General features: G+C 35.9%; 1 protein-coding gene across 1 annotated transcript in view; it reads left to right on the top strand.

Annotated features, from left to right (window-relative positions):
* Positions 1-3289: 3289 nt before the first annotated feature.
* The window catches only part of sfrp5 (secreted frizzled-related protein 5), a 35437-nt gene continuing 24879 nt past the window's right edge, over positions 3290-13847 (top strand). The window contains exon 1 of the mRNA XM_067420986.1: positions 3290-4074. Within this exon, the coding sequence (XP_067277087.1) occupies positions 3549-4074 (526 nt within the window). The 5' untranslated portion in view covers positions 3290-3548. The remainder of the gene's footprint in view (positions 4075-13847) is intronic.

Here is a 13847-nt window from a genome sequence, read left to right as displayed (position 1 = left end):
CCTCTCAATTCTACGCGGACCGCAAACGCTGTGATTGGTCTGCGAGACGTGGTGTACTCAGAGGTGCGGCGGCGAGAGCAGGCAGTTCTTGAGGCGGCCCATCATTTTCCATTTCAGCTGTCTAGATGAATATTATTGATGAATGTGATGTTTATGCTTCGAACCTGCTTGGAGAATTCATCTGCAGGTCAACTGAGAGAAAGCCCACTTTTGGAAAAGTATGAAAGCTCTTAGAGCACAAAGTTGCAAACTGTTCTTTTTTTCTGAATGCTGTATGATATAGCCTAGTGTTATGTAATAAAGGCTTGATTTATTCATTTATTTCGTTTCGTTTTCTTAACAATGAAGATGCTGCATCTGTTTATCCAGTCTAATCGAAGTGTGCGTCTGTCCCCCAACTTTCCCCCCAAAAAAGGAGTTTTATGCACTCGAAAAACCGATGCTCAATTTATGCCATATGTCACGTTTGGCAGTTTTAAATCACGTGACATTGGCGACCCGAATCATTGATCGATTCACTGATGCATTAACCATTTGATTCTTTTTGGAGGCACATGGAGGAGAAGACAATGCTGAATAAAATCGTAGTTTTTGATGTTTTTGGACCAAAATGTATTTTCGATGCTTCAAGAGACTCTAATCAACCAACTAATGTCACATATGGACTACTTTGATGATGTTTTTATTCCCTTTCTGGACATGGACAGTAAAGTGGGCATTGACTGCATTTTGCTCTTGGACTAAATATAAAATATCTTAAACTGTGTTCCGATGATGAACGAAGGTCTTACAGGTGTGGAACAACATTAAGGTGAGTCATTAATGACATCAATTTCATTTTTGGGTGAACTAGCCCTTTAACGTGTTGGGCATTTTGTCCCGCGTCATCTTTATTTAAAACAACCCGACCGACTGCTACCCGAATATCATACAAAATATTCTTGGATGACTCGTAACCGCGGATACCCGCGGGAGACCGCAGGCACCCGCTCATTTTGGATCAACCCGCGCATCACTGGTGCACATGCTCCCTCTGCATGTGTAACTGCATGTCAACGCAGACAAAGGACGCAGAAGTATAAATGAAAATCTAATGGTAGGCCACAGCGTAGAAGCTGCAGCGTAGAGGCTACGGCGTAGCCCGACGCGGAAGTAATCAGCTGTAATATCCTTTTTCAGTCTAATCAAGGGAAAGGTACTCCTCTCAGAAAACTTAAAATTAAAGATAGTTGTAGATGTTTAATTGCTATTTGGAGCCTTTTATTCGATAGACAATGGCTTAATGAACACATTTGTGTGAAACCTCAAAATCAACATTTTTCACTTATTTTGCCTGTAGCTCGAAATTATACTGTGCGCATTCTCACTCATTTTGCCAGTTAGGGTCACATTTAGTATTATATTGGAATACAACTTTCATTGACATTAACTATTTGACCCCAGGGAGAAAGAAAATGGATGTCAATTGATCAAACTGCTACTAATTAATTAAACTAATGAAAAAATGAATTGCATATTGTAGGCTAATTAATTAATTGTTTATTGTAAAACTAAGAAAAACCCTCAAATGTATTTTTGTAATTAAGTAATATTTAAAATGACCAAATTTAAAGCAAAAAAATCCTGCTTCTATGCCTTGTTGAAGTAACTGTTATATTGTTTTTGATTTCTATGTCAACTTTTTGGGGATCTCTTGGTATCAGTTTTATGTCCTGATTTTCTAATGCCTCATGGACACAAAGTCTCATCAGAATATTTGCCCCAAAAACATTCCTCATCATCACTATAATCTCATTTATATCCGCTGCGGTGATTATTGATTTGTAAAGAGCGTAAAATTGTGCCTCTTTCAGTCTTTGACACAATCTGGGCAACACAAAACAGGACTGAATGAGTTTCAATTTCTAGAGAGAGAGAGAGTGATTATTGTTCAGTCCCACAGAGATCAGCCCTGACTGAAAAATTTTATGAACTTTGTAAAGAACCTACAACGGAGGCCTGTGAGATAAAATTTCGACAGGCATTCTACAAAAATAAGGGTTTCTGTAGTTTTTGCAGCATTTATGCAATGGTGTGACAACCTCTGCCAGCTTGTAAAACTCCAAGGAGCAAACATTCAAAGAGCCTGCTAACCGCATTCTGTTAGCTTTTTAGATTTACTGTAACCACCGTTTGCTATGTCATCTGAATGCTGCCCCTCTGATGGACTATTCTTGGACTGTTTCCTGTTTCTCTCCTAATGTCTAAAGATAAACCTCATCAAAACCTGGCTTTTTTCTACACTAACTTGGGAGGTTTTTTGAAAAAACAACATTTTTCATAATGCGTTGTATCATCCCATATGGCAAAATAAATAAATTAATGAAGTAATGAATTCTGGTCAAAACATATTTTAAATATAAAATAATGTTGTAAACGTTGTGGTTTAAAGAATATATATATATATATATATATATATATATATATATATATATATATATATATATATATATATATATATATATATATATATATATTTTTTTTTTTTTTTTTTTTTTTTTTTTTTTTAATTGACAATATGTTTAAACCTGTAAATTCCAAAATATTGTTACAAAATGTACTTTCAGGGCAAGAAAACACATTTCCAATCAGTGTGTGATTCATATATATATATATTCACACACACTTTAACCAGCATTACATTTACATTTGCCATACAAAAAGAAAAGCAAAACAAAATGTGCCTCACTTATATGTATAAAACTTGATACGTGCTAATAGATAAAGATCTGATAGTAAGGCTTCTCAATTTGGGCGGCCGTAATATGGCAGTACGGCCCCCTGCTGCTGGGTGGCTGTTATGGGTTGAATTTTGGGCCCCACGGTGTGACAGCAAATGATATAAGGAGACAGAGAGAAAGTGGGTTTCTATTCACATCCGCCGGCAAAATTAGCATATCTCAAACAGCACATCCCAAATGCCCTGACCACCTGTAGGTGAATATTTTTCCTGCCTTCTGATTCTTTTCTAATAAAGTAGAATGTGAAAGGCCAGGGCTGAGGATATGTGTGGAAAATCTGTGTGTCCTCAGAGCTAAAGAGAAATTGAATGAGCTCAGCACACTCCACACATGCATTGTGCTGCAGGACAGCGCGTGGTCTGCCTGTAGAAGTGTCTGCGAGGGGGGTGGGCTGCTGGGGTGCCGCCCACTGTGCAGCAGTTGGCTGTATCTGGGAGGGGGCGGGGTTTGTGGTGGACAGGGGAAACCAGTGGGAGGTGGGTGGGCAAGCTTACTCAGGGGTTGTCAGCTCATAGGGCCCTGAGTCCACTGTCTTTTTATGCACTAGGTGCATTTGAGTCAAGCTAGAAAAGAGCAAACTCTGAGATCTGCCACTGTGCCCTGCTACAGGAGTTTCTATTAAACTGCAGGACAACCAGAAACAAGGAGGGGAAACCCAGAACAAACCCAGTCTTTTTTCTTCTCAAACACAACAAAAAGGATTAAAATTCTTCTTTTTGAACCACTTCCCCCCATTCCCCTTCTTAATCACAGCAGAACTTTAGGAGGATGGCAGAGCAGAAGAGGCAGGTGTCTCTGACCCAGGCTGTGACCCTGGCGTTGGTTCTGCTCACCTCAGCTGCTTCAGCAGAGGAGTACGACTACTATAGCTGGCAATCGGACAATTTCCACAACGGCCGCTTCTATGCCAAGCAGCCACAGTGTGTGGATATCCCAGCCGACCTACGGCTCTGCTACAACGTGGGCTACAAAAAGATGCGCCTGCCAAACCTACTGGACCACGAGACCATGCCTGAGGTCAAGCAGCAGGCGGGCAGCTGGGTGCCACTCCTGGCAAAGCGATGCCACGCTGACACGCAGGTGTTTCTCTGCTCCCTTTTTGCTCCAGTGTGCCTGGACCGGCCTATCTACCCCTGCCGGTCTCTGTGCGAGGCGGTGCGGGACAGCTGCGCCCCGGTCATGGAGACCTACGGCTTCCCCTGGCCAGAGATGCTACAGTGCGAGAAGTTCCCCATTGACAACGATCTGTGCATTCCCATGCAGTTCTCAGCGGGTCACGCCACTCAGACTCCAGGTAGGACCTGCAGGAATGCTGTGGTTTTAGATATAAAGATGACTGTTATTGATTCATTCAAGGAAATTTAAAAACGTACCCAACTAAAAAATTTATTTAACAGCATTACGGTGATCCAAAATAATAATAATGATAGAAATTATAATTATTAAATAAATAAATATCTAAATGCACGAGATGCATGAAAAAGGCTTTTTTTATAATATATATATTTTTATAATATAAGTATTGTTTCTTAAACATGTTCATGACCTAAAATAAGCATCAGTACTTGATTTTAAAACCACCACTTTTGTTTAAAAAGTACAAAAATTATAATCACCATAGTCTCCATAGATCTATACAATAAGGCCCATTAGTGGATTTTCTCTTGCTTTGTTTAGCCTAGAGCTCTAGAGAAAGTAAAATTAAGAAAAGCTCTTGGAAGGACAAAAACCTTTCACTATCTAAAGCAAACATCTCATGTGGAATGTGGAGAGGAGCGTTCCTGCTGCGCCCTGCCTCTCTCTCTTTGTTTAATCGTGCATTTAGGTTTCCAATTAGCCAGGCAGCCAAACCCTTTGGATCACTAATTAGTCTGAAAAGTTGTACATTACTTTGTCTAACTGACTATTGTAATAGAAAGAGGAAGGACAAGAGAAGCGAAATGGGAGTGTAGTTAATGCTCAGCTTGAGGATGGAGTTAAACCATGATGCATGGTGTATAATAAGGGCAATATATTATCAAAATAAAAAAAAATATGTGGTGCAAAAATGAATTACACAAATATTAAATGACACGTCCCAATACAAAACAATGAGCAATATATGAATGCATCATACTGTATGCTGTGTTCAAAATGAATCACATTTACTGTACAATACAGCTTTACTTTTATTTAAAAAATATATATAAATAAAAACTAACAGTAGGACTATTACCAAATGGTACCTAATGATAATTTTCATTTAAAAAAAGTTAAAATAGAAATGTATGTTTACTTTTTTAGATCATCCTGAAACTTGAAACTGATTTAAACATAAAGAGGGAATCTTTTATTATTATTATTATTATTATTATTATTATTATTATTATTATTATTATTATTATTATTATTATTATTATTATTATACATGGGGTAAGATGAGATATTTAGGTTATTCTGTAGTCATAATTTGCCTATATATATATATATATATATATATATATATATATATATATATATATATATATATATATATATATATATATATATATATATATATATATATATATATATATATATATATATATATATATATATATATAATAGCCAAGTAAGTAAACTTGTGTGTAAACATGCACAGTTTCACTTTTCACTGCTAAGATTTGATGGATTACAATGTTCTCAAAGAAGAAAAAAAGAGGCTTTTGAAAAAATGTGACTCCACAATACTGTTTTCATACTTCAGAGTTAAGTAGCTTGGCTTCTGTTAGAAAAATAAGCTCCTTAAAATTGCAGCAAACTCGAGAGCAAGCAGAGAAAGAGTGGGACCTTCGAGACAATATCAATTACAACCGTAGCTGTTCTGAAATTACATGATACTGAGAGTATGAAAACTAGCAGAACTAAGTAAAATGCTTTCTCGCATCGCAGCTGGATGGGAAAGTAGCTCGCGGCCAGGCGTTTACAGCGATGTGTGTTTTGGTGTGCGTGCACATCGACGTGAAACAGGACTCTAGAGATAACATGACAGCACAAACCTTCGTTTGACATGGCCAGTCGCTCCGGCCTGCTGCCGTCAGCTCAGGCACACACGAGCGGCGGACCAGGGACATGAAGAGCTGTTTTTTCCCCTGTGGTTTGAGGCAAAATTCTGGGACGGGGCCCGTTCACAGCCAGAACCACAGACATGTTTCAAGGGCTGTTTCTGGAGATACATTCCAGTAAATCACATTGGACAGTGCAGCAAAAAGCCTCTTTAAACAACATTGTTCATTCTACAAATAGACTTGTTCTTGTAGCCAAAATAGACAAATAGCCAAAACAAGAACAATTTTTATTAGTTCCTCAGAAAAATCCAGCATACAAGCCTGTTTTATGACATATTTACTGCACTGTAAAAAAAAAATGTTGATTTTTGTTGGTTTAACTTAAAAAAGTAAGTAACCTGGTTGCCTTAAAATGTTGTGTTTATTGAACTTAAAACATTGAGTTGATACAATGAAGGAAATTTGTTCAATAAATAGAAACTCAAAATATTTTGGTATCTGAACCACATAAAAACATGTGATAAATCATGAAAATAGCACTATTTGGCAAGTTTCACTGCGTCAGAAATAAAACACACACAATTACTCAATATGCTTACAAAATCTTTTAGTAATATTTTAATAAAGGCTGTCGAATCTCAAAAAATGTTCATTGTATTAACTCAAAATTTTAATTACAATGAACTCAAAATTTTAAGGCAGCCAGGTAACTTTTTTTCTAAATAATTTTTTACAGTGTGCTTGAAAACTGTGATTATAACATTCAACTGAATTTAAACCTGAGGCACGTCACTTTAAATGTAAAAATATTTACTCACATCCCAGTTTAATATGCAGAGACAATTACTTTGTGATTTTGCCAAGTAAGACATCTTTAGTTGATCGTGGAACAACATTCCTGTCCAAAAAAATAGTCCAATCCATATCCCTACCCCTAAATCTAACCCTCCCCATAACTTATCCCTAAAATCAGAGGACAATAACAGGTGAACAAGCCCCTAAACCTGGTTGTAAGCACAAACATTAACTGTATACCTATCCCTCTAATATGATTAGTTGATGGGATTTTGGTCCAGGAAAATGTTCTACTTGGTGAAATAATGTTCACCCACCTGCTTTGGTTCAGCAGTTTGGGCAGGGCTATTAGTTGGCTGACCAATGGCGGCGGGGGGTGGGGGTCTTTTGCCACTCTAATTAAGGTCATGTTTTATTAAAAGAACTGAATAGAGACAATGAATTAGCCTAAACATAAAGATGTACAAGATAAAATAAATCTACCAGCTCAGATTAGAGTGTATGTGTATTCCATTGTCAATGATCCCAGTCAGGCGTTTTTTTCCAGTAACGATTAATCTAAAACGTTACTATTTCCAAACCAGTTATCAGATAAAAGTAATTTATCCAAGTCACTGTGAGTTACTATTTTAGTCATTTTCCTTAGTAAAAAGTTTCTTCTTGCGTCTCGGGGAGAGTATTTTTTCAGGAAATATATTGTAATTTCATCTTAAAATGTCAGGAGAGACATTGTTTATATTACTGTTAAAAAACACTTCCAATAAAGTGAGTGTTGGCAAAAACGACGGCGGCAGGGGTGTTGTCGGCAACTGCTGAATGTAACTAATAAAGTAACTTGTAATCTTACGTAGTTACTTTTAAAATCAAGTAATCTGTAAAGTAACTAAATTACTTTTTAAAGGAGTAATCAGTAATCAGATTACTTTTTCAAAGTAACTGTGGCAACACTATCCATTGTTTGCAGGCTTCTGCTGAATGCAGAGGTGCTGTTGCCTGAGGGGCGGCTCTTGGAGACATGTAAACCTGTCTCTGTCTCCGCTCACTGCACGTTTAAACAGACGTAAATCACAGCAGTTTTTCATCCTGATTAATGTTTTATGTCCGAAGTGTTGCTGCTCATAACTTCAAGAGTCCAAATGAGCCATAAAATTATGACCTGCGCATAGTTTAAACAGAACATTTTCCTCATAAACTGTGATACAGAAAGTCAGCGATGCAGAAATCACTCGGACGCGGAAATACCTGTAGGCTCTCATGAGGAAACTGCGAGGACTTAAAAACCTACTCTTATATCCATGGTGACAAACTGTGAGATCTTCTCCTGACAGATTTCATCCCTTACAGTTTTCTTGTCTTTCTAAATATGACATTTTATTCACATCCTTTAAAAGAATAACAGGGGAGACCAGGGCTAGTTGTCTCAGTTCCTGTAAAACTTTCTTATTGTGTCTTGATTTCTGCAGCATAGTTACATAATTTAAAGTCATGGCTACAATATATATATATATATATATATATATATATATATATATATATATATATATATATATATCAATCAGACGGATCTCACGAAAAATGCGTATAAATAGTACGAGTGTGCAATGTTGTGGAATGTATACGCCAAAACTCATTTTGACGTGCATATGATACGCTGTTTTTCACGTGCATATGATATATATATATATATATATATATATATATATATATATATATATATATATATATATATATATATATATATATATATATATATATATATATATATATATATATATATAATATATCCTAATTAATAATAATAAATAATATATCCTATTCAGTATTTCCAGCATTATTGCAAAAGGATTAAATCTGGGTAACACTTTATTTTCCAGTGTCCTTGTTACATGTTACATGTACTTACCATAGTGATAACAGCACATTTTGCATAATTACATATTTACTCAGTAATTAAATATGTTACACTGTAACAATGACACATTAAAATAAAGTATAACCAACATAGTATGTTCAGTTAATATGTTTACCTTTTGTGACAGCATAGTTGGGCATGTTTTCACACTGTATGGTCTATGTAGTCACAACGAAACCTGCCATGAAGTCACCCATTCTAGGTTTTATAGTCAAATTTAAATAGTAAAAATTAAATGTAACAGCAAAGTGTAGTGTGAATTTATATATATATATATATATATATATATATATATATATATATATATATATATATATATATATATATATATATATATATATATATATATATATATATATATATATATATATATATATATATATATATGTATATATATATATATATATATATATATATATATATATATATATATATATATATATATATATATATATATATATATATATATATATATAATATATATATTTATTTATTTATATATACCGATGTTACCACATGAACCACATTTTCGGGCTACCTGACAAAACAGATTTTAAAGTGCATACACTACTTTAGGACTAAAGCACTCTTACTGATTAAAAAGATTTCTTTCAGAAGCAGTTCTATTGAGTCCTTGTACATGCTGCAATGAACATAAGAGAGCATTCAACAGGAAATTTAGGCAATAGATTACAAAAAAAGCCAGTATTTCTCTGATATCACTCAATCTCTGAATTGGCACTTCTTGCAGAAACTCGGTTTGCAGAATTAACCTCGCTCAGTCTCCTGACACATGCTTTGGCTCCATTTCTACCAGGCATCCTGCCAGCGAGCCACCCTGCAAAACAGAATAAATCGCTCTGCTGTGCAAATAAGACATTTCAGCTTCAAGAATGCAGCTCACGACGGCCTGCGAGTACGAAACAAAAGTTCCCTTCCACAACACGCTCAGTGTGTGCAAGTCACCGAACACGTCATGTCTTCGACTCGCTGAATGTATGGGAACTTCTGCTCAGGGAACAACTGACGGTTAAAATGTACAGAGGGGTTCAACTCCCCACGACCTGTGCACTGAAGCCTGGTGAACTTTAACCCCTCCCCTCATTATCTACCACTATGTCTGTGCTTGAGGCTGGGGTGATAAACTCTGACCCTTGGTTTTTAACCTGGAAGGGGGAGTCTGGAGACGAGCCATGTAAGTTCTTGTTACCAGATGCTTTTGTTACGTGAACTCAAGGGAGGACCTGTGCTGAATAAATGACAAAATCATATTCGACACCTCAGAGATCAGAGATATAACACACTTCATTGTGTGGTTGATTTCTGGGGAGAACTTTACGTTTTAGCCAATCTGGTCACATGTTCGTTCTGTCAGTGCTTTCTGTATTTTTAGCAGTACAAATTAATGTATTTTCCATGTTTTCACAAGCCCCATCCAGCATTCTTCCTAATTATGTGGTTAAACAGTATAATAATAATAATAATAATAATAATAATAATAATAATAATAATAATAATAATAATAATAATAATAATAATAATACCTTTTATTTATAAAGTGCTTTAAACACATACACGCACACACACACACACATAGGTTATATAACCTATATATAGATTGTTTATCCTTTTGATCTTTTATTTAAAAAAATCACAAAAATCCAACCTTTCATTTAAGTAAAATAATTGACATGAATCACATTATGAAATAAATGCTTTTCTCTAAAACACATTGGCCACAATTGTTAATACCCCTAGAATTTTAAACGAGTAAAATATCTCTGAAGTATATTTACATTAATATATATATTTTTTTAGCACACCAAGGTGACAAGGAACATGAAATTGTCCAGCTATGATGTCTTGTTTCACAGGAGTATAAATATAAGGAGGCATAAAAGCCAAATTCCCTTAATCATTCATCCCAATGAGTAAAACCACATAATATAGTTCTGATGTGCAGCAAAAGATTGTTGAGATTCGCAAAATAGAAAGAGACTCTTGGAAAATAGCTAAAGCATTGAAAATCCCCATTTCCACCATCAGGGCAATAATTAAAAAGCTCCATTTAACTAAAGATGTTACAAATCAGCCTGAAAGAGGACGTGTGTGTATATTCTCTTAATGCACGGCGAGGAGGAACGTTTGTGTGCACAAAGACTCTCCAAGGATCACAGATGGAGAATCGCAGAGATTAGTTGAGTCGTGGGGTCAGAAAGCCTAAAAAAAATATTCAAACAGCCCCTACATCAACACATGTTGTTTGGGAGGGATTCAAGAAAAATCCTCCTCGCTCATTCAGAAACAAACTTCAGCATATTCAGTGGCCAGACACGACTGGAAAGAAAAAAACGACCTGGTTCTGTGGTCAGATGAAACTATAAAATAGCTTTTTGGCAGCAAATCTACCAGATGAGTTTGGTGCAAACAGGGATAAAAAGTACCCCAAGCCCACGGCTGAAAATACCGCTGGATCTTTAATGTTGTGGGCCTATTTTTTTGCTGGAGGTCCTGGACATCTTGTTCAGATACATGGTATCATGGATTCTAGCAAATACCAAAAGATAAAAAATCAAAACCTGATGGATTCTGCTAGAAATCTTATAATGGGCCGTGGTTGGATCTCCCATCAGGACAAAGATCCAAAACAAACATCAAAATCAACACACAAATGTGTCACTGAGCACAAAATAAAGCTTCTGCCATGACCATCCCAGTTTCCTGACCTGAACCCAATAGAAGATGTGTGGCTGAACTGAAGAGAAGAAGCACCAGCATGGATCTGGGAATCTGAAGGATCTAGAGAGGCTCTGAATGGAGGAATGGTCTCTGATCTCTATCAGGTGTTCTCCAAACTCATCAGGCACGATAGAAGAAGACTCAGAGCTGTTATCTTGGGAAAAGGAGGTTGCAAAAAGTATTTAATAAAAGGGTACCAACAATTGTGGCCAACGGGTTCTGGAGAAAAGCATTAATTTCATAATGTGATGTACCCCTCATTTTCAATTATTTTACTTAAATGAAAGGGTTAGATTTTTGTGATTTTTTAATAAAAGATCAAAAGGATAAACAATGCAGATTTATTTTTATAGACATATTTGATCATATTTACCAGGGGTACCAACAATTTTGACCACAACTATATATATATATATATATATATATATATATATATATATATATATATATATATATATATATATATATATATATATATATATATATATATATATATATATATATATATATATATATATATATATAGTGTTCAAAAGTTTGGGGTCTTTTAAGGTTCTTATTCTGAAATAAGTTCACCAATGCTGATTTTTTTCTTTTTTTTTTTTCTTTTCAAAACAGTAATATTGTGCAATATTATTATAATTTAATAAAACTCCAAATTACTCAAGTCATCATTGTCACATAATCCTTTCCAAATCTTTCAAATATGCTAATGGATATTTAGCATTCTTTGATACATTTACCGTAAAGTTGAAAAGAATAGCATTTATTTGAAATATATATTTTTTATGAATTATTTCAAAACAGAAAAGAGCATCCTTTAAAACATTTACTTCCAAAGCAAAATGGTGTAAGAAAGTTTTTAGAGTACTCTATGTAACTTGTTTATGTTTAAAACAAATCATCAGTCCTTCTTCCAAAACATGTTTGTCTCACCATGATTCACTATGGTACATTACATTTTAGACCAGTTAGGATGGCTTTCAGGGGAAATTGCACTTACGTCATTTGTAAATAAAGAAAAGTTTGACCCGTGTATGGTATGGGAGTGACAGATGTTAGATGTCACAACAAGCGAGAAAGTTTGATCACATTAAATACAGAAACTCCAAGGCATCACAAGTTTTAAACAAAAAACACCAAACAGAAGACAGCCAGAAAAAAAAGAATGTGACAGAGCTCGTAATAAAATGAGAATCAACATTGGCTTAGCTTTTCGGAGATGCCGTGTAAGGAGTTTGAAATGTTGTAAAAGTGATGGCGTCCCAAGAGATGGGATTTGTATTACTTTCTTTTTGAGGAAGCACTGTCTATTAATGGGTATATAACTCCCTGTAATAACTCCCACTGTATAAAATCATGCACCAAACATGCAGACTGCTTTTACAAACATTTGTAAAAGAATGGGTCCCTAGCTCAGTGAATTTAAGCGTGGTACCGTGATAGGTTGCCACATGTGCCACAAGTCCATTCGTGATATTTACCTACTGCTTAATATTCTACGGTCAAGTGTTAGTGGTATTATAACTGGAAGCAATTGGGAACAACAGCAACTCAGCTATGAAGTGGTAGGGCATGTAAAATCACAGGGTCAGTGCATGCTGAGGAGCAAAATGCGCAGAAGTTGCCAACTTTCTGCAGAGTCAATAGCTATAGACCTCCAAACTTCATGTGGTTTTCAGATTAGCTCAAGAACAGTGCATAGAGAGCTTCATTGAATGTCTTTCAAAGGTTGAGCGGCTGAATCGGATGCAGTGGTGTAAAGCACTACTGGACTCTAGAGAGTGGAGACATGTTCTCTGGATTGACAAATCAAGCTTCTCTGTCTGGCAATTTGTGGATGAGTCTGGATTTGGCAGTTGGCAGGAGAATGGTACTTGCCTGATTGCATTGTGCTAAATGTAAAGTTTGGTGGAGGGGGGTTTATGGTGCGCTGTTGTTTTTCAGGGGTTAGGCTTGACCCCTCATTTCCAGTGAAAGGAATTCTTAATGCTTCAGCATACCGAGACATTTTGGACAATTTCATGCTCCCAACTTTGTGGGAACAGTTTGGGGATGGCCCCTTCCTGTTTCAACATGACTGTGCACCAGTGCACAAATTAAGGTCCATAAAGACTGAGTGAGAACATGACTGGCCTGCACATAGTCCTGACGTCTACCCGATATAACACCTTTGGGGTAATTTGAGACAGGACTTTTTGTCCAACATCAGTGCCTGACCTCAGAAATGCACTAGAAGCATAAAGTTTACTTTAGGCTCTCCTAAACATTGTGGAAAGCCTTCGCAGAAGAGTTGAAGCTGTTATAGCTGCAAAGGGTGGGCCAATTCCATATTAAATCCTATAGATTAAGAATGGTCATTCATGTGTATGTAAAGGCAGGCATCACAACATTTTGGGCAATATAGTGTATATGCTCTAAAAACCACTCTTTTTATATTTTACAAATTAGCTTCAAGCAAATACATATTGTTTTAAGGATGTAATAAATGGAGGCAAGGCAGTTCTTAACAGAACTGTATAAACCCTGTCAGTCTCTTTGCATTTTGTACTGATAATGTAAAATGTGCCCATGTGAGCATGAGTACAGTATGTT

Source organism: Pseudorasbora parva, chromosome 17 (assembly GCF_024679245.1).
Source record: "Pseudorasbora parva isolate DD20220531a chromosome 17, ASM2467924v1, whole genome shotgun sequence".
NCBI classification, from domain to species: Eukaryota; Metazoa; Chordata; class Actinopteri; order Cypriniformes; family Gobionidae; genus Pseudorasbora; species Pseudorasbora parva.
This window is presented reverse-complemented; position numbering and strand designations above follow the sequence as displayed.